General features: G+C 39.9%; 1 protein-coding gene across 1 annotated transcript in view; it reads left to right on the forward strand.

Annotated features, from left to right (window-relative positions):
• The window catches only part of CALD1 (caldesmon 1), a 184,311-nt gene extending 166,718 nt beyond the window's left edge, over positions 1 to 17,593 (forward strand). Inside the window, 7 exon segments of the mRNA XM_047694157.1 lie at positions 4,375 to 4,418; positions 4,527 to 4,605; positions 6,579 to 6,716; positions 7,155 to 7,206; positions 7,209 to 7,249; positions 12,612 to 12,692; positions 15,251 to 17,593. Coding sequence (XP_047550113.1) covers positions 4,375 to 4,418; positions 4,527 to 4,605; positions 6,579 to 6,716; positions 7,155 to 7,206; positions 7,209 to 7,249; positions 12,612 to 12,692; positions 15,251 to 15,256 — 441 coding nt within the window. The 3' untranslated portion in view covers positions 15,257 to 17,593.
• The last annotated feature ends 4,555 nt before the right edge of the window (positions 17,594 to 22,148 follow it).

The raw sequence follows: 22,148 nt of genomic DNA on the forward strand, positions 1-22,148 counted from the left end.
CACTGAAGATAGTCAATAAATATTTGCTGAATGAGTAAATGAATGAACGAATCTTCAGAGATTGGAGCTTTTAACACTTTCATTTCTCCCTCATTTTCCATTAAACTAGCGAGGCTACAAAGTGTGGACGATGGGCAAAACCAGAGAATCATAGCCAGGCTCCAGCTGCTTAAATATACGTGTGTGTGTCTATAATTGTGTGTGTGAGGTCATCTCATGTGGCCCTATAAAGTGAACAAAACCCAGTTAGTAAGTAACTAATTAATTTTACAGTTACTACCTGTTTCACAGGAAAATCAGCGTGTTTGATCCTTAAGGAACTCTGCTTAGTCTTTATGATCATCTCGGTCCCAATCATAGTCTGATGCCTCCCACATAAACTCCTTATACTCGAACCCTCTCTTCTCAAGATCTGCTTCCAGGAGAATCGGAACTAAGCCACAGGGGGATTTTATTGTTTCATATTTGATATTTATAACATACCTAACAGTGGCTATGTACTATGAAGGAGAGAAGTGCAAAGCAAGGTCTTTGCCCCCATGGCGTTAACCATAGTCAGCTGCTCAGGGGAATCCCAGGAATAACCGACTGCAGACTTCCAGGCAGTGACCTCTCAGAGCAGAGCACAATGAGTAGAAAGAAGCTTTATGGAGTGGGTGAGGGTTATGGTTGGACACTGAAATTTGGATTTCATAGTTTTCCTATGTCCCCAAATATTCTTCTTTGGATTTTTAAGCCATTTAACAATATAAAACTCATTCTTAGCTTGAGAGCTGTGTGAAAACCATGGCCTGCGTAAGGCCCATAGGCACATGGGCCGCAGTTTGCAGACCCTGATGTAGAAGAAAGAGCAGAAAAGGCAGTAGCAACAACAACAAAACAAAGCAAAACACAAAAGCAAAAAACAAAACCCCATGTGATTCAGGTTATCTCCATGCAGTGACCAGAGTTCTGTTCTGAGTCTGGGTCCTTGTGTTTCTGGCTCATCAGTAATCAAAGAAAGCTGTATTCTCTCTTTCTACCCTCCTTGACATCCCACCCAAGCTAAACTTTCTTTGAACAGTCTTGATAACATGAAGAAAGCCATAGTCATCTAAGCTTCTAATTGCTGTTCTTTTCAGGAGAAACTACAACCCTTCATCGTTTCCTTCTCCAAATACCTCCTCTCTACTAAATTATTCAACTTATTTATTTCTCTGGTCTTTCCCTAAGCCAGATTCCTGGCTTCCCATTTCATCTAGCATTCCTAGGAAGCCATTCATCTATTCCCTCTGCTAGAGAAGCATGTGTGAGCACATTATTTATGTTAAAAAGAAACAAAAACTGTTTAATTCCTATATAACAGAGACATGCTTTCAGGCACAGGCAGTCTATTGCTTTTTTTCCATAGTATGTGCCTTGAAGAATTTGCTGTGGCTCTGGTTTTGGAGCTCAGTTTCATATTCTATGATTGAATTCCTACAGTTGCTGATACTCTTGGCCCTGTGACTTTTATAAGTGGTCATAAGTTAAGACTGTAGAATGCCAGTGCGAGGGAAAACATTTGCTATTTGACCTCAAAGTATTATCGACTCATGTATTTTGTTAAGTTCTCATGACTCCTATTCCTTGTCTGGGAAACTCTGAACTTGGTTTCTCACAGTTAACATTTTGTTAGCGGTGAATGGTTTTTCTTACATAAAACATGCATAGAGCAAATTTTAAGTGAATTAAATTTAAAATTGGGTTTTTATTATTGTTGTTTTCATATTTCGGTGGTGGAAGGGGTGTAGAGTAGGAGAGAGCCAGTTTTCTAAAATGAATAGCATGCGGGCTTTCCCTTCAGTTTTATCGAGACAACACTGCCACCTCTTGGTCTGCGGAAGAACTGATTGCTCTCGTTAAAGTCCTTTTACAGAAATTTGTTTAGTGTATAAATTCAGTACACCTTGTTACATTATCTAGATGGAGTTAAGGATGTCCCAGTAGGAATGCATCAGTAAATGGACGGTGAGACCTGACGAAATGTGATAATGAAGTCAAGCTGTGTTTGATGTCATAGGTACAAAAGGAAATGTCAGAGTCTGAGAATCTCCGCCATTTGAATTAATGGGATAGGCAAGGTTAGCAAGCTCATCCCAGAGTTGGAAGGATGCTGGAAGTGCTACAAAAACCAAGTCTCACCTCTGCCGCCCTTTCCTCGTGCCTCTCTCCTTCCCCTGTGCATTTCATTCCTCCATCCCCCGCTGCCCTGGTCCCCAAATCTCCATGCTCTGTCCCAAATGTCCTGTCCACTGTAACTAGTGCACTTCTCCCCCCACCCACTTCCATAAACTCATTGATGAACCTGTGTAAACTATAAACTAAAAACCTCAGCTCAGAATCCAAACTACTGAAAAACTCTTCTCCACTGACCCCACAGACTCACTTCTCCCAAGGCCACATTTTCTTCTTCTCTTTACTATGGTACCTATCATTGAGTGTGAAGTATTTTATTTGTTTGTTTCTACTAGTCTCCCCTAGTCATTGTGTTCTTCTTAAAGAATGGGACACTGTCTTACACACTGCTGAGTGTTCAACTTTATAGAGTGAGTGCTCAATATGTAATTTATTGGTTAGTTTAGCTGACTCGCTGGCATGGTTAAAGGATGGATGGATGGATGGATGGATGAATAGATAATATTAAAAATGGCAGTGCATTGCATGGTTTCAATGTATTTCACCTTATTCAGCTGGGAACTTTTTCTCCAGAAGTACACATCTAAATTATATTAAAATCAGAAGAAAAACTTTAAGACAATTTGCATCCCATAAACTCAGGGCTACTGATAACACTTTTTTGTATGAAGTTTGATTTTTAATGAGTTTGCATTTATCATTGTGAAAAATCATTGGAAAGAATGAAATGCCCCCACTAATATCTATAAAGATGTCACTCAACTGATATTAGGAGTGAAGCATTTTCCCAAAAAGCCTAACTGTGTTTACTAAAAAGTCCACGAGTTGCAGGACAGTCCAGGCCAGAAAGAGCCACTAACATCTCAGAAGACTCTAGGGGACACTCAACCACAGCAGCCTGGAGTGTCTGAAGTCTGCTAGATTCCTTGGCTGCCCTGAACAGGGCAGAAAATGGACCCCTTGGGCACGTGAGTGCTTTGGCACAGGCAGTCATTTACAGAGGTTTTAGTATTTGCTGATTTTGGTAAGTGATAAGTGACAAAGGCTATTTCTCCCCTGACGTTAGGTATCCAAAGGAGTCAACAGATACTTGCTGACTTACATAGAACATCTGATTCGAGTCATACAGTTTTAGTGAAATACCATGTTTGATTTAGTAGCTTTAGTTTTAGTAAAAGGAAGTTCCTAGCTTTTTTTTTTTTTAAGGATTTTATTTATTTGACAGACAGAGATGACAGGTAGGCAGAGAGGCAGGCAGAGGGGAGGTGGAGCAGGCTCCCTGCTGAGCAGAGAGCCCGGTGCGGGGCTCTATCCCAGGATCCTGGGATCATGACCTGAGCCGAAGGCAGAGGCTTTAACCCACTGAGCCACCCAGGTACCCCTGGAATCATAATTTTTAGCAAATGCAAATGGCACTTTATTGCTTTGGTTATAATTACTCAGGGATCCCTGAGATCATGACCTGAGCTGAAAGCAGAGGCTTAACCCACTGAGCCACCCAGGCACCCAGAAGTTCCTAGCTTTAAAGAGAAAAGGGTTTCTATTAAAGACTACCATTTCATATATACCCATCAGTTTTTCTGAGCTTTTTTCTTCCATTCCCACTTGGGCTAATGGGGGTTTCATGGGAGACCTCAGCCCTGAGGAGCTGTGCCCCAGATCTCAGTCTCCTCCCATTCCCATCTTCCATGTTCAAGGCCAATTAATTACAGCCGTTGGCTTGACAGCTGTCAGTTAGGAAGCCAAGCTAAGCAGGAGGGGAAGAGTTCACAGTTCCTAGTTATCTTGCTTATTCGATCCTATTGCACACTACTATATAGTTAAAATGCTGTGGGAAATTTTTGTAATCAAATGACATGGTATATCTATACTCATATAAATATGTCATAAAGGGTAACAGCATGTGCTTTGGGGAAAAAATGGTTGTTGTCTTGAAATGTAATTATTTTGCCACGAGTGACATTGTTTCAGAGACATTTTTATCCATTTCTGTCTGGTCTTTAATTGCCTCCAAGAACTTTGTATTTCTCCACACTTTCTTTATCGTCTACCATTTATCCCCTCCAAATCTCACTCTCATATACCTCGTAAGTAGTTTTGTTATTACTGTTACCCTATACAGTCTCTGGTGCTTTCACTTCCCAAGTCACATGGGCTGAGAAACATTGTTTATAAGCTGCAAATATTAACTGGGTCTTTCTTTTTTTCAATTCCTAGATAGAAGAGCGAGCAGAATTTTTGAATAAATCTGTACAAAAAAGGTAAATATGGTTGATTATTCAGTTGAGAATTATCAGCTGTTGTATATATGGAAAGATTCTCTCTTGTATTTTTATGTGTGTATGTGTGTGTGTTTATTCACGTAACAGTGGCATCAAATCAACTCATCAAGCAGCAGTCGTCTCCAAGATTGACAGCAGACTGGAGCAGTACACCAGTGCAATTGAGGTGAGGTGGCCTCGGTGTCGTGGGCAGAGACAGACTGTGTGGGTGGATGACCATAGAGGCCTAGGACAGTAATCAGATCCAGTAACCACATTACTGTGTTGGAATATTAGTGATGCTTCATTATACTTCAAACTAGTTACAAAAAAAGAGCAGTGATAAAGATAAATTATAGAAGATTTTAATAAATTATTGTTTCTACTTTCAACCAGAATATTTCTTTTTCCTTTTTTTAAGATTTATTTATTTATTTGACAAAGCAGGAGGGGGAAGCAGGCTCCCTGCTGAGGCAGAGAGCCCGATGCGGGGCTCCATCCCAGGACCCTGAGATCATAACCCGAGTCGAAGGCAGAGGCTTAACCCACTGAGCCACCCAGGTGCCCCACAGCCAGAATATTCTTTAATGAAGCTGTTACTCATTTAATGAACGGGCTTCTTGGTACTGAACTATGTTATTTGTATGGGCATAAGTATATCTTCAATATCCTTAATTATTTTTAAAATGTGTTTCCATATGTAGTTTAAAACAGTTCCAACTGTGCTTAATCCTTTTTTATCTATAAAAACTTTTATTATCAAATAAAAGTAGTAGTATAAGTTAATATAAAGGCAATAGACTAGGTTTAATCATCACCATTGTGCTTGAAAGACCATAGTTTTATTCTTCTTTCTGTTCCAACTTTTTTCCATTCCCCCAAAAAGGGGGGTCTACATGATTTGGAAATAGAGTATATTTCCAAGTACCAAAGCACTTGGTACAGGGCCATTGAAGAAGATGTGTTTTTTTCTCCTTTTGTAGTTTTAGTCAATGGTTTTACCCTTCCGATGTATATCATAACACCTGCTCTAAAGTAATTGGATCCGTTTGGTTTGATTTTTCTCCTCTCCTTTGTGCAGAGTAGAGATACCTGTAAAATAGTTCACAAACAAATGATAACAGGGGATAAAAAAGAGAAAGGTCTGGATGATTTGTCAAATGAATAATCAAGTCCTAGTACTGAAGAGGTGATTTTTCACAAGACTAAGAGTCCAGAAAAATATAAGACAAATCGCAGATAGTTATTTCCTGTGGTTGAATTGATCAGAGCTTTAATAAGATTAGCAAAGCCGAGACTGTGGCTTCAGAGCTTACACAGTCCTGGGAGATTTTCTTACGTGTGGCCACTGATGGTACGTACCCCTCACCCTGGCCGGCCACCTTGCCAGCACATGCCACGGGCCACAGAGCAGAGCCTCCAGAGAAACTGCAGGCTTCTGGGTATGCCCATCACTGCTGCTGGAAACATACTGTGAATGCACACCTTCCATTTTTACATCTGTTTCTTCCCTGTTTCCGGTACATTCTCCATACACAGATCTCCATTTTCAACATGTCCCTGTCTTAGGTCCTTTGTATATGCCCTTCCCTCTACATGGAATGACACTCCTCACATAGCCACTTCCAAACCTGCTGTAGCATCTCTGTTTAAATGTCACTTCTTCCGAGGGGCCATCTTTGCTGCCTTAAAGTGTTATTCCCCTCATGGCTGCCCTCTGGGTGAGCTTTACACACTACATTTCTCTTTCATAGCACTTTCCACATTGTGAAATAAATACTTGTGTTAACTAGTTACTGTTGTTCACACAGTAGACTGTCTTGAGCAGCTCTGTATCCCCAGAGCCTAGCAACAGTGCCCGGCGCACACCAGCCCTTACCTGTTGAAGAAACAACGTGAAATACCACCTTCGCAACAGCGGGTGTCCCAGGAAAAGGCATCATTTCATTTTTGGAAGACCCTCTGACGTAGGTCTTCTGGTTTATTGGAGGCATATGTGTCATCAGAATGTAGTTTGACAACAGAATTTTGGGGGAAGGTGATTTTTTCTTTTTACTATCACCACAAATTTTAAATGATCATGTTGAAGAAGACAAGCTCACCAGAATCTTGTGAACAGACTTCTCAGCACGAACCCTAAAGATAGTTCACACATTTCAGGGAACAAAAACCGCCAGACCTCTGAAGCCAGCGGCTTCGGATCTTCCCGTTCCTGCTGAAGGTGTCCGCAACATCAAGAGCATGTGGGAGAAAGGGAATGTGTTTTCATCCCCCACTGTGTCAGGCACACCGAATAAGGTCAGTAGACGATTTGGGTCTTTTAATTTGAGAGGCTGGATTTTTTTTTTCTTTTTTTTTTAAAGGAATCACACTACTTAATTATAAAAGCAGTGAAGAAGATGTTAATTCTCTGAGAGACGATGTGTTCAGGAGGCTAGGCTGTGTCCTGTGCTCTGACCACAGTATTCTAAATGAAGTGCCTGAAATTAATCATCAACCCCTGGGAGTGGGGGGTGGGGTGAGGCACAGGAAAAAGAAAACCAGATAACATTGTCTTTAAATATCAAGTTTAAGATTTATTTTGCTCAAAATATTAAAGATAGAGATCAATAACTGATTAGTGTCACATAATGGTTATGTGAAGAAATACCCAGTAGTATTTTTGAGTTACTTTAAAGTTTTTTTTCCAAGTAAGGTTATTTTTTTTTCTGTAATATTGGATTATTGACTTTGTAGGAGACTGCTGGCTTGAAGGTGGGGGTTTCCAGCCGCATCAATGAATGGCTAACCAAACCCCAGATGGAAATAAGTCACCTGCTCCCAAACCGTCTGTAAGTAGCTCTGGGGTTTTTCTGAAGTGTTTTAATATCTGTTTCCAGCAGCAGAAGGTCTGTTTGCCTGGGAAAGACAGGTGCTTCTATCCTTTGCTGTCACCCCGAACAACAGATGAGGAGAGGCTCAGAATTAGAGAAAGCAGTCCAGCGCAGAGGGTAGAAATGGTGCCACAGTCACCTCGACACCCTGAGCGGGGCAACCAGCCAGAGCTTGAAGCGTCCACAGTTTACACTCTTAACTAGTCTGTTGGCTTAGCTTCCATTCTATAAATCGCAGTTAGGAATTTGAAAGTGAAAATGGCGAATTATCTTGGCCACTTCTCAGTCAAGGGCATTCCTAGAGTTATTCCCAAAAGAATGTGTATGTTGGCTATTTTGAACCCATATTTTCTAATTTGCCTAATTTCTGTAACTTAACACAAAAATACAGCTATTGGGCAGTTGAAATAATTGCTATAATTTTATTGTCAACACCTCCAAAGGAAAGCCATTAAAAAAAACAGGCAGTAAAACTGGAAACTATAAAAACTGGTTATGAATGTTATTTTGGAAATCTAACATTTTCTTATTAAGTTTGACTATCTTACTATAAAAATGTTCTTTTAAATTTTTCATTGAATGTCTGTGATCATTGCCTTGCATTTATCATTATAACCAAAAACCTTATTAAGCTCCCTACTATATATTAGTGGGCTTTCTCTGTTAAGTTGCTTTTATACCTTTGTTGGTGCCCAAGGGAGCAGAGCCTCTATTGGTATAACCACACCAAACCAGAGGTAGAAGAAAAGCCTTCTCAATCACTGGCCTCTGCGTTGTTGAGCATTTTTTTTTTTTAAGATTTATTTATTTATTTGTCATAGAGAGAGAAGCGAGAGTGAGCACAGGCAGACAGAGTGGCAGGCAGAGGCAGAGGGAGAAGCAGGCTCCCTGCCAAGCAAGGAGCCCGATGTGGGACTCGATCCCAGGATGCTGGGATCATGACCTGAGCCGAGGCAGCTGCTTAACCACTGAGCCACCCAGGCGGTCCCCGTTGTTGAGCATTTAATTGCATCCATTGACTCCACATTTAATCTCCAAAGTAGTCAGTAAAGTTTATCACTTTTCCAACTTAAAAAGAAAAAATGGAACTATTTCCATACTTTCGTGGGTACAACTCCTTATAATCAAGTAATATTCAGCCTGAGATTGTTGTACTAGGGCTCATGGGAGGTATAAAACTAATGTAAACCCAAGTTAAAACTGAAAAGTCAATATATTGGGAAAAAAAATCTTTCCCGCATCCAAGTAGATAGGGAAAGAGGGTCTGTAACTGGAGACAGTTTTAGGCAAGGGTTCATACCCAAAGGTATATTCTCTTTAGTGCCTCAAATTTCCCCAGCACCAGAGGTGACATAAAGAGTAGGAATTACTTTTTTAAATGGTAACTTATATAAGTTTTGTGTGTACAGACGAGTGATGATTAACTTTTCTGAATTTTGGGCCCTTTTGAAAACCCAGTGAAATCGAAGGGCGCTCTCCCCTCAAATACACATGTGATACTAATTGAGCAAGTTCGTAGACCCCCTGAAGGTCTCACAAGATAGGAAGGCTAAAGAGAGAAAGGTATATGTTTTCTTCTTCGATGAGTATAGCACATCACTACACGAGATGGTTACTTTTTCACATTTACAGTTTGGCGATCTCACTCATTTCTAAACCATATTATACCCCTGTGTTTGGTGCAGGACTTGACCCTTACTCTTTTAACAGCACCATAACTGATAAGTTATCTTCATCCATGTTGTCCTAATGGGAGGGTTAAGAGATTTAACTTAGTTATTACTACAATAGGTATAATAACTGTGCAGACTTTCTGGAAGGACCAAAAGATATTACAGGGAAATTACAAAACCATTGCCTGCCTTACCTGTGATTTAGTAAGCAATTTGCTAGACCATCTCTGAGAGGAAGAAGAGGAAAGGAAGGAAATGCATCAATTAGTATAGATTGGGGTGATCTCTTTTTTCCCATGTCTCATTGGATTTGGTAGACTGTGTGACTTCCTAGATGAAGATCAGACTGGAAGAAAACAAATGTAATTTGTTGTCAATAACAGCTTGTTTGAATGTGCTTGGTAAGCAGATTTAAGCTTTGTGCACATCCCAGGTGTAGTGCACCTGATGCCATGTTGAAGTCTGAATAAGCAACATGGCAGTCTCTTTGGGAGAGGACATGACTTGGAGCCCAGCAAGGGCAAGAAGGTAACTCAGAGACACAATGGATCTAGCAGAAAGAGATGAAATCTTGCATAAAACTTGTCAGGAAAACATTAAGGCTGGGAGAGCAGCATAGACAGGTCAAGCAAGGAACTTGTTCAAGTTTTATCGGGGGGGGGGGTCTCACACTGGTGGGCTAAGATCTGTGTAATTTGAGCCTCTTTATTTCCCTTTTTAAAATTGTAATTTGAACACAGTATCAAGGTGCAGAGGTATACAGTCTTGAATTTGTTGATTCCCTCTTTTAAAAAAAAAAAGATTTTATTTATTTATTTGACAGAGATCACAAGCAGGCAGAGAGGCAGGCAGAGAGAGAGAGAGAAAGGAGGCTCCCTGCTGAGCAGAGAGCCCGGTTCGGGGCTCAATCCCAGGACCCTGGGATCATGACCTGAGCCGAAGGCAGAGGCTTTAACCCACTGAGCCACCCAGGTGCCCCAACTTTTTTTTTTTTTTTAAGTTTCTTATACCAGGTCTCTTTGGGCATTTATGTTTCTAGCCTGGCCCTTCGTGCAGGCATCTAAGTTTGATACCCATAGGACTCTGAGCCTAAGCCCAGGATGTCAGAGGATTACCTAAAGACAGCAGCCAATAGGAGACCCCCAAAGGGGCCTTCTGATTTGGGATCAGAGGTGATTTATCCTCAGCTCCTTTTTTATAGTCCTTGGTATACACAGGTGGAGGGGAAAGCCTGGGTTTGTTTTGGCAAGTGTGCGGCATGTGTCCACTAAGGAAAAAAAATCAGAGGAAAATTCTTTCACCAAAACAGTCCTTACCCAGTGAAGCCTCAAGCAGGGAAGGAGCAATCCACAGGATTAGAGTTCTGTTCTACAACTCCCTGAAGAGAAAAACCACCCTTTACCATGGGTTAATAGTAATTTTCATATATGCTAAAAATCAAAGGTGTTCAAAGTAGTTTGTCAAACCAGTATCTTTCAGGGTCTCTGAAAATTAACTTAGAATTAAACACTGATCTATACCCGATTCTTTAATGGGACATCTCCTGCTATTTGTGGGCAGAATTTATAGGATTTTGGTATAACTTTATAACTAGAATTCAGTTCTGAGTATGTCTGCTTTATCTGGCTTGACTGTTCTTTGTGTCTAACCTGCATGTTATATACAGCAAATTTAAGTGCTAATTTGTCTTTCTTTTTGTTTAAAAGTCCCAACAATGTCTTTCTCAGCTGAATTCTCTTCTTCATTCTCTGATCTCTGGTTGACTGGAAACCTGCTTCTCCTGCCTTCATTTCTCCCTCTTCTTCTGGAGTGGGTCTTTCTCTAAAATGTAGTCTGTTCAGGTAATTGCATTTATATTTCCCCTTTGATTTAAAATGCCCACTTACCACCTGGATGTTCATATTTTCTTGAGATGGACTCTTTAAACTCTGCAAGTGCTCTCAGAAGGTTAATAGGCAGGATTTAAGGGAACTACAATTCACTTTCTTCAGTAAAAGAACATTCATGTGAAAGAATAATAACTGTTTTATATGAATCAAATAAATAAAGTAATAACAGCCACTTTCCAGAGCTTCCATTAATATGTTCCTAATTATAGTTTCCCAAATTTTAAAACAGTCATCCAGACAATTTGGCAGTGTCTACCTACATTGGCAAATGTAGTGGAATTCTTCAAAAACAACCTGATGTGTTGCTTACTGGTTCCAAGTTAAATAGGTATAACTCTCTAATGGAATATCAGGAATCCAGGTCACAACGGAAATCTAGAAACTCAGTAAGATTAAGGTAAATCTGAAATGCTTCACTTGGTACCATTTACCCAATGAATTTTCAGTGTCAGGATTTCAGCAGTATCTATCAAAACTGTGTCCATTTAGACCAGTGTCTGTGGATAAACGCAGTCGTTATTAGCTTTGCCTTCCTAATGAGAAAAGGTTTTGCCAAAATAAACATTACTATTTCAGTAAAACACATTTATTTTCTACAAACCATCTTTGCCAAGTACTAGTTTAAGCAAATGCTGGAAGAAAAGTACAGAAATTTGGATCCCCTTCCAAACCGGATTCATTCTGAGGTAGTAAATAATGAATCAAAGCTATGTAACTGTTACCGATCATTATTTCAGTGTTTTCTTCCCAAGATTTCCGCATGCTCTCACACATGTCATCAACTCAACTTCTCTTTCGGGTACACCCTGTGGTACATGTTTCATTTTGTGGGCTAGCCTAAACTGCTGTCCTTCAACTTGTTCCTCAGGAAACAACATGATTCTAGTCCGACGAAAGTGCAGTTAGTTGAGCTGCCCAGGGCCAGACTCTAAGATAGTAATTTGAGTGCAAGTACTTTACTTGGGAAGCAAAGAAAACACTATAGGAAGTGAGTCAGGGCAAAGAAAGAAGCCAATAATGCTATTTAAAGTCACCACATGGGCTATCAAAGCTTAATCCCCCTGAGGCACCCTGGAAACCACCACAGAACACACACTTCCTAGTTTTCCCCCCTGGGGCGTGCGTGAGCCTGAGAAATACTCTTGCACCAAATCTCACCAGTGAGGGATTGAGGACTGCCCCTGGGGGTGTTAACTCTCTGAACTTCCAGCCTGCCTCCTGGGTGGGCAGAGTGGGCATCCGTGCCCAGAGAAAGACCCCAGGCCAAGAAATGGGAGTGTTGGCGTTTCGAAGTCAGGCTGATCTGCACTGAAGTCCTAAGGGTGTAGGGAATCCACCAGAATGCTGAAAGAAGGCTCATCTACAAGAGGTGACCTGCTTATCCAACCCCAAAAGAGTTAAAACTAATGTACATTCTATTCACTTCTAAGAGCATGAAAAGTTGAAAATAGGCTGCATTATTTTAAATATGCTTATATTCCAATTCTACTGATCAATAAACAGGAAGCCCTCGGTGGAGGACAGGAACTACCTGCTGGATCATTCCAGCCCATTCTCCTATCATAACATAGACCAAGGTCTATATAAAAACAAACAGTGGCTAATGATCCTTTTGATTCCATCCATTTCGAATCACCAGGATAAAGTGTATTAAATAAGAAATTAATTCAAACAAACAACAGAAGTGGGGATTTATTTAGAGCTGGCCAGAAAATATAAATGGCCACCTATCAACTTCTTTTTCTTTTTCATCATTAGGATTTGAGGCCAGGAGACGTATCTGGCAAGCGGAACCTCTGGGAAAAGCAATCTGTGGATAAGGTCACTTCTCCCACTAAGGTAATCTCCTGGGATGATTTGCTTTTCATAGGTTCTTTTCCTGCTGTATCGTGCAGTATGATGTCTCAGGGTCAAATGAGAAATATCGCTGATCCACAGAGCCTTGTCTAGGTGACCATCAGCTTCTAAAAAGTTACATGTGGTACAGTGAGAGGTAAAGCTCACAGAGTCTGCCACATCGTCGGCTTGTCAGTCATGCGACATAAATAGTCCGGACTTGTGGAGTGGTTCGCAGTAAGACATTCTAGAAGCACCATCGTGGTAGGAGTGTTAACAACAGAGGTAGTATGGTACAAATAAGCATGCTCTATACTTCCTTACACGGTCCAGGCTTGGACCGTGACGATCACCCAGGGGGGAAACATCTGTCTCCCTGAGTGGCCCAAAGCTGCTTTCTGGACCCATTACATTGCCACGAGCCTAGGACCCAAGGTTGCTATGGAAAAAAATTAAAATAATATTTAAAAGTCAGACAAAACTTGCTACCCTAAGAAAACCAATGGCTGAGAGCGCTTGGATTTGTCTTTTTTTTGGTCTTCCCGTCAACGGTTATGCTCATTTCGTCATAAAGGAGGCCCTAGATAATATCTAAATGAGACTCCAACTGAAAATAGGACTGTCTGTTGTCCAAGAAGCTAATTCAACTTCTGATTGTAGCTCTTCCCCACTTCAAGCAATAAGCCCAGTTTTTTCCTTTAACAGAGGGAAAATTGAAGAGAGAGATATCAGAGAGCGACCACAAGCAGGATTAGAACAGTCTGCTTACAGGTCGATTTAGAAGCACTTTTCAAAGCAAACCCGGGGCTGGGGAACACCTCAAAGGCAACCAGAGGGTCTCTACAGGTCCGTGAAGTGAGGGAATCACTTGCCCTTTCCTACTTTGACATGTTCCTCAGTCTGGCACAGCTGCCTAATGTGCTCTTCCATCTTGGTTAGTTACTGATTGCTCTACATTCCAGCAAAATCCAATGGCCCAGTCTCTCTAAGGTGATTTTTAAATAACTTTTCTAAATATATTAAAAGTACCTGGTAATAATTATCACCACTACAAACCACTATATCTGCCCTATGCAAGGAACTGTTCCAACTTTTTAAGCTCATTATCTCCTTTGACCTTCCACCCACCCTGTGAAGTGGTCTTATTATCACCCTTGTCTAGAGCTGAGGGAAGCAAAGCACAGGGAGATGAACTTTCCCCAATGACCCAACGATAAGTTAGCAAAGCCTGCATCCAGACTCGGGCCGTCTGGTCTGAGCCTACGATCTTAACCACTATGCATGCCACTTTCGTTGGAGGATTGCATAGTTAGCAGAAAATAGAAATCTTGAAAGTTCCTTGCACAATTTTCTCCTGGTGAAGGAAGGGTAAGGGGATTGTTTATTGGTTTCTTTTTTAAGACAAAGAATGAACTTTTGTTGGCCTAAGCCATCATGGCCCCTCTAGCATCCATCTCCAACTCTTGAAAATGGCAGTCGAATGTGTATATAGTCTGCTTTCTAAATAGAGGGTGCCAGCTGTCCTAGCCCGTCCGCACAGGTTTCATAGAGCCTCTCAGGAAAACATTCCTCTGAGCCAGGGTTCTGGGAAGTGGAGTACAGAGATGATCTGGAATGGTAACACTCCAGAGAACACCACTCATGTTCATCGCAACATGAGTGGTACTCCTTGGAACTGGGCAGTGTGGTGGTACAAGGTGGGAAGGTGACGGGGTGAGTCTTCACAAGTACCACCCCCTCGTCCTCGGTCATACCACAGAACTCTCTGTACAGTAATAATAATATAGCCATGAGGCCCAGAACTGAGTTTACAAGGTAGCAGAGCAGGCAGCTCCTCTGCTGCAAGATGTCAGACTCACTACACGTCAGGCCATCATTCCTCGGAAATGCAGATTCACAACACTAAGGCTTCTGAATACGTCAGCGAGGAATTCTAGCAATTAGTTGAAGAAATGGTATACAAATAAGAGTGTGGGCCAGATAAGTTTCAAGGGTCAGGGTGTAAGAATAGGAGGGAAGAAATTAAACAAAACAAAACAAAAAAAAAAAGGAGAAAACTAAAGATAAGCACATTCCATTTCATCATTGTCCTTGACGTGGCCAAGACTGAGCCACTCACCATGTGTGCCTATTTCGGAAAGCTCACTATGGATTCCTGGCCCTTCGAGTGGAGGTCTTTTGTTTTGTTTTGTTTTTTGTTTTTTAAATGTCCCTTGACTGTGAACACCACAAGCAAGGCTAAAGACCAAGACGGGGAAGGGGGAATATAAAGAAGAAAGAAACAAAAAGAGAGAAAAGAAAGAAGGAAGGAAAAAAAGGAAGGGAGGGAGGAAGGGAAAGAGAGAAAGAAAGAGGGAAAAGGGAAGGAAGGGGGAAAATCAGCAGAAAAGAGGGCAGACGAGAGGATAAGGAACATATTTAAACAGAATACCAACAATAATCCTCCCTTTCTTAAATATTTATTCCTGCCGTATTTCAGTTATTTTTTTTTCTTCTTATGACACAAAACATCTGGCTGAAATGCCATGACCTGCAGATTTAAAGCTCTCTTCTCTTAGCAGGTTTGAGAGAGTTCAAGAAAGAACCCAAAGTAGCCGCTCAAGATGCTGGACCAGCTCAGTTGGAGAGGGCTAGTTTGCTCTGTTTTATATTTATGTTGATTTACTAAATTGAGTTCATTTCCTTTTGTTTTATTTTTCATTATCCCAGTAAACCCGTGTATATTATCACTATATTTAATAATCACAGTCTAGAGATGTTCATGGTAAAAGTACTGCCTTTGCACAGGAGCCTGTTTCTAAAGAAACCCATGCTGTGAAATAGAGACTTGCCTACTGATCAGCCTAACTCTGTCTGAGCAGTGACACCAGCCACACCGGAAGTCAGCTAAAGGAACGTCACATTGAAAATTGCCTGAGAAATGTGTGCAGTGTCCAGAAAAACAAACCCTAGTGGTTTGGTTTGGTTTTTATTTTAAATACAGAAGTCATGTTGTTTCTGCACTTTAGCATAAAGCATGGAAGAAATTATCTTACTCTAGGCAATTGTAACACTTTCTGAAAGTAACCCATTTCAGATTTGAGATACTGCAGTAATGATTGTCTTAAAACAACAACAACAAAAAGATGTACTGTTAAGGTATTGCTTTTTTCATGCTGATGAGTATCTAAATTGGATAATGATGTTAGGTGACATTGGTACTGATTCTTTAGGTTGGTTGCTTTGTGGATTTCTTTGGTAGTGATAGCGAACCACATTTTAGATGACCCGATCATGTATGTATGTGCATACACGTATACAAACACACTAATGGTAGAAAGCTTTCTTATGTGCTAGACTATTATATTTAGCAATATGTCCTTGTAACTAGCCAATATCACAGCTTTTTAAAAATTAAAAATCACAATATTATATTAATATTTCATATTTGCCAATAGATACATGGCAGAATAGGTATTGATATGTTTCCAATGCCCGATAACCTGTAAGAAGAAAAGAGAGAAGTGTCAAAATTAGTTGACATTTTCTATAAAACATAGTATTTAGTTTATAATTAAAAACAATCTTGAAGTCCAGTGGGAATTTGTCCTAAAGCTACTATCTCGGTCAAACACAAAGCTTGCTCAGAACTCTATTCTCTTCTTAAAATCAAGTCCACAGTAGGTTGGCTTAGATGATAAATGAGGTCTCTTCCATCTCTAAAATTTGAAGACAAGCATTTTTGTCACAAAATCGTACAGATTGGAATTCCACGTGTGGGTATACTAAGACCAACTTTGGCTAATGTTTGGAAGCAGAGAAGAAAAGTGAGCAAAAGCCAGTATTTAGGAGTCATGACAGTATTTCCATTCTTAATAGACTAAACATATTTTAAATTAAACTTTTCTGCTTTTATTAGTCATTGGTACTTGTAGCTGACAACATGTTGAATTTTCAAAAAAAAAAAAAAATGTGTAACTTAGTCCTACCTTTTTCCCCAAGAGTCTATTGACTTGTCATTTTTACATTTTGCACACACAATCTAGATATCACGTCTTATTTTAGCTTATTAGTGCTCATCTGTTCTCCACAATAGATGATAAAAGAGTCTTCCAGTGTCTTGCAGTATGTTCTAGCATAGAAATATACATGTAGTGTAGTTCTATAAATTTATACCTCATTTGACTTAACCAAAATTGTCTTAGTCTCAATTCCTGCCACATTAAGGGAGACTCTCAGATGACTCTTTTCTAATCTACAGTATTGCCCTGGAAGAGCTAGCCAGGGCAAGGCTGGCATGCAGAGTGACCACTGCCTTCTGAAGTCTATTTTCCTCATAAATCAGTAAAGAATTGTTGAATCCTCTAGCTTTAGCACACCTGGACCAAAGGAAGGAAAGCCACGAGGACTGCACTGGTCATCTATCCATGACAGAGTAGACATGAGTCTATGATAAAGTGAACTAGAATTCGCACGTAGTTCCTGATTTTAGCATTCATTCCCGTAATTGGAGTGAAATGGATCAAAGTTTGCATTAAGGCCCATGGTGAAGTAATGTTGCTTTGTTGTATTTTTGAATAAGAGTTTCTCCTGATCACTATTATTTTTTTTTTCCTAGAAAGTCTAAAGTTGAGAAGAGACTATATCGATCCTGACTTTTATTCCAGTATTGGATGGAATAAGTTTTAGGGTAGAATTTTGTTCAGTTTGGATTTAATCTTTTAAAAAATAAATTCCTTGTTTACTTGTCTGATTACAATTCTCTTTGTTATCTTTAAGAGGTAAGACTGCAAGGTGACTAGCATGTTCTGTGAATCTGCCATTCCTAAAAATTTTATAAACACTTGATATTTTTCACTGATAATTGATCGCTGCAATAAATATATATTGTGAAAATGCATCCACAATAAATGGAATTCCTCCAATGTCTCTGCCTTGCTTATTTTTTATGCACTGTATTGATTACAAATAAGAGTTATATCTGTTTTAATAAAGATGGTGGCATAGCAAAATTTGTATTTCAGATTGAGTATTGGTTTCACTCTTCTTTTTTATTTTTAAGATTTTATTTATTTACTTGACAGAGAGATCACAAGTAGGCAGAGAGAGAGAAGGGGTGGGGAGCAGGTTCCCTGCTGAGCATGGAGCCCAATGCGGGACTCGATCCCAGAACCCTGAGATCATGACCTGAGCTGAAGGCAGAAGCTTAACCCACCGAGCCACCCAGGCGCCCTTTTTTTTGTTGTTTTTTAAAGATGTTATTTATGGTTTCACTCTTTTTTAAGAAGAAAAGCCATTTCATATTTTTTAAATTGTTCTTATTACTGACAATTTCTAACAAAAATTGCTCTGATATGGGCCACTCATCCAACATGTATGGAAAAGGTTGAAAAGAGGGATTAAAAAGAAATTCTGCTTCCAAAAAAAAATCGTATCTTCCTCCATCCTCCCTCTCATTCCCCTTCTTGTTGCACACCAACCCTCTTGTTCCTAAGACGGAAGTACTATTTTCCCAAAGGTAGTGTCTTTTAGAGTAGAAGTGGTCATTTAATATATACCCTTCGTTTGCAGAATACTGACTATTTTCAAGGCACTAGAGACTACATTTACATCCACAGACTTTTTCTTTGTAGTAATTTTGCATATTTATGTAACACTGGTTGAATATATGAGGTTCTCCTCATAGTGGTTTAAACTGTCAGCCCAGAGCCCCTGAACAGTCCCCTAAATCCTGCCCATCAGATTGGACAGAATTAGCTCAGGTACCGCAGCTTAAAAAATAGTACCATTTACTTCACCGTCCTGACAGTTTAGGCAACAAGATAATTGTCCTCAAAGTTAATGCACAAAATTAAACAATGAAAAGAATGCCATCTGCAGTACTGGTACCAAACTGATAGGATTAGGTTAGGGATGGACGAAACTTAATTTTACAGTGTGTGTATTCAGGTTATGAGGTTAAAGATGTTATAGTCTTGTGTATGATGTAGAAACAGGTCTGTATTTCAAGTTTTTTCCTACTCTTGCTTGTATGACTTCTCGAAATGGAAGAATGGATTTTTTAAAATCTCATGACCCCAAATATGTGTTCTTCCCCAGGACCAAGGAGAAGACCAACAGGTCTTGATCTGAGTGCTATGTGTATTTGGGTCAAGCTTATTAGTCATGTCCAAACATTCTGTATCCTTACGGATTTTTTTTTATCCATATCTACTATTAAGAAAGGCATGTGAAAATCTCCCTGTATGATTATAGATTTGTCTATTTTTTCTTATAATTCTGGAATTAATTTTTAATTAAGCAATTTTGCTTTCCATATTTTAAGATATGTTTTAGGTGCATGTACAAGTCTAGAATCATTAAAGCTTCCTAGTAAACTGAATGTTTTAACATTACAAAGTAATCCTCTATTTGCTCAGCAAATCTTTTTTCCTTAGAGTTTATTTTTTCTATTCTTAATATTGCTACAGTGGCTTTCTTTTGGTTAACACTTGCATGACATAACTTTTTTCATCCCTTTACTTTCAACCTTTATGTAGCCTTTAGTTTTAGATGCATGTTTTTGAAAATCAGACATCTTATAATCATCAGGTTTTAATCAGTTCTGATCATCTCTGAGTTTTACCTGGAGGAATATTTAGTCCTTTTATATTTAATGTAATTACTGATATTCTCTTATTTAAGTAGCATCCGAGTTATGTGCCACCTGTTCGACGTACCTTTTCTCTGTTGCTTTACACCAGGCCTATTTCTGCTTCAGAACATCAGTGATCTACAAGAGGCAGCTGAGAGGCTGACTAGACTTTTGGCAACCCAATGAGGCTAGAGGGAAAAATATATATATTCTGTCAAAGATGAGGATTTGTTAAACTACTTCCTCCTTATACGACTACAAAGAGCTGACTCCTGAAAGTAAGCGTGAGCTTGAAGTAATTGGTCCTTACATGAATTGGGACCTTCCTTGATTTGGGGAACAACTGCATTATTCCATTGGGGAGATAAGTGATAGACATGGAAAGTTACAAAATAACTGAGGAAGAATTCAAGAGTTTAAGAGAAAATATCAATAAGACTCTAGTATATAACTGTCAAAGAATTATGTAGTACATGATTGTCAGTGTTTAGAGGGAGGAAAAAATATTTCATCTTGGGGTAATCAGAGAAAAAAAAAAGTATTTGCCTTATATTTCTTTTGTACCCTCAGCAGTATATACCCAGTGCACCACACATAATGGTGCTGGGTAAGTGATATGATGATTTCATGAGCAATCCAATTTATAAACTCTCTGCCAGATGTACTCCTGTCAAGTTTTGTAGGAGGCTTTTTAGGGTTCTGAGAGGCTAATTTGTTTTACAACATTTTTGCTCGCACATTTGTAATTACTGTATCACCTCAGCCTTGCATTTCAGCTCCATGAGGATGGCTGGCCTTTTGCTTTACTCTAATGCAGATCTGATAGCAGAGTTTTGCCAAGGCATGCTTTTAGTGATGTTGGCTTTTGCTACCCTGAAATAGGATTTCCAAAAAATGTCTCATTAAAATAGGTTGTAGAAGGCCCAACTGGTCATTTCTCCCCAGATAAAGAAACTTCATTCAATAAATTCTTATGGAATGTACTAATATTAAAAAAATGTGAAAGAACTATAATCATACAGAACACAAGATTAATTTCTTAGGTCCTTTTTAACCTTACCTGGCTTTCTTCCACCCAAACCTACTTTTCTTAGAACAAATGGTGTGTTTTGTATGTCTATTGCCTGCCAAGGTTAGCAACACTGGTGCTTTGAGTTTTTTCCAATGATGGAAATCAGCTGTCCTAAGTTCACTGGGGTTTCTCAAGCCTTGGTGAACATCAGAATCAATGGTAGAAATCATAGAACTATATAGGTTCCAGTCCCGGGAGATTTTTTTTTTTTTTAAGATTTTATTTATTTATCTGACAGAGATCACAAGCAGACAGAGAGGCAAGCAGAGAGAGAGAGAGGGAAGCAGGCTCCCTGCTGAGCAGAGAGCCCGATGTGGGACTCAATCCCAGGACCCTGAGATCATGACCTGAGCCGAAGGCAGCGGCTTAACCCACTGAGCCACCCAGGTGCCTCCAGTCCCAGGAGATTCTTATTCATAGGGTCTAGAGGTGAGTTGTATAATACTCCGTTGCTCTTCAAATACCTAATTGTAAAATACAGATTTTGACACACAAGTTGGGAGGGCCTGAGATTCTGCATTTCAGTAGGTTCCCAGATGACACCAGTGGCTGTGGCTGCATTAGGCAACACATTTCAAGGAGCAAGGTCTCACTCTGGGCTCTGTGTGGAAATGCATGCTCCAAAGATTCTCACTGCAAAGATTAACACCATTGTGATCTCATTCACAACAGAATGAGATCACTTGCTATATTATACAACACTTTATATATAAACTGTCTTAATCCTTAACATCACTTTTAGCAGATAGGTGCCATCACTATCTCCATTTTATAAAGAAACTGAGACCCACGGAAGTTAAGTAACTTACCTAAGGTCATACAGCTAAGTATTCTGTTCCAGAGTCCATACTATTAACCCCTTACCCTAGTGGGGAGCCTGTTCGAGCACAGATTGTTCTACCCCAGAATTTCTGATTCAGGCCTGAGAATTTGCATTTTCTAACAAATTCTCACATGATGCTAACTAACACTGTGCATCCCATAGGTCAGCAGCATTAGCTGATTAGGCAGCTTCCATTTTTTTCAGGGATACATCTTGGAAACTGACATCCCTCATGACCACCAGGTCTTTGTTTCCTATTACTTGTTCAATATGTTCCCCCAAAATCTCCCCAGAAAATACTATTCCGATCTGTGCTCACATGTTGTCCCTTACCTAATACATCAGCTTTAATTTTTTTTTCCCTTTCTAAGTTCCCTGAAACCAAGTTTGAGTCCACCTCATCTAAGAAAACTTACCCTAGCACACCCACTTTTATCTGAACCTTTATTCTTGTTAGTGATTTAGTACACCTGTAGCGTGCCTGCCTTGTGACCATCAGGCACTGGACTAGGCAACCAGAATGGAAAGAGGAAGCTCAGACCTTCCCTTCCAAAGGCTCAGAAACTATTAGAGAAAACAAGATGTTGACATTACTCCGGGAATCCTAAGCAGAGATTTACACCAAGTGCCTTAGGTTCACAGCAGAAGAAACCTCTACTCTAGACGGCCTGCCTGCTCCCCAGAGCACAGCTCCCCTGTTGGCAACAACCAAGTCTTACACCACCTTGCACCCTTGGTTCTTAGCACCGTACTTTTCACGTGCTAAACACTCAGCACATTTTTTTATACGTATTTACTGAAGACCTACAGCTACCCATCAACGTTAGCACTAGAGGTAAAAAAAAAAAAAAACCTAAAATCCCAGCCCCCTGACCTTAGGGGGCTTTGGTATTAAGTAGCAAGAAACAGAATTGAGTAAGTTAAATGAAGTAAAGTGTTGATGTTATGACA

Source organism: Lutra lutra, chromosome 11, assembly GCF_902655055.1.
Source record: "Lutra lutra chromosome 11, mLutLut1.2, whole genome shotgun sequence".
In the NCBI taxonomy this organism is placed as follows: Eukaryota; Metazoa; Chordata; class Mammalia; order Carnivora; family Mustelidae; genus Lutra; species Lutra lutra.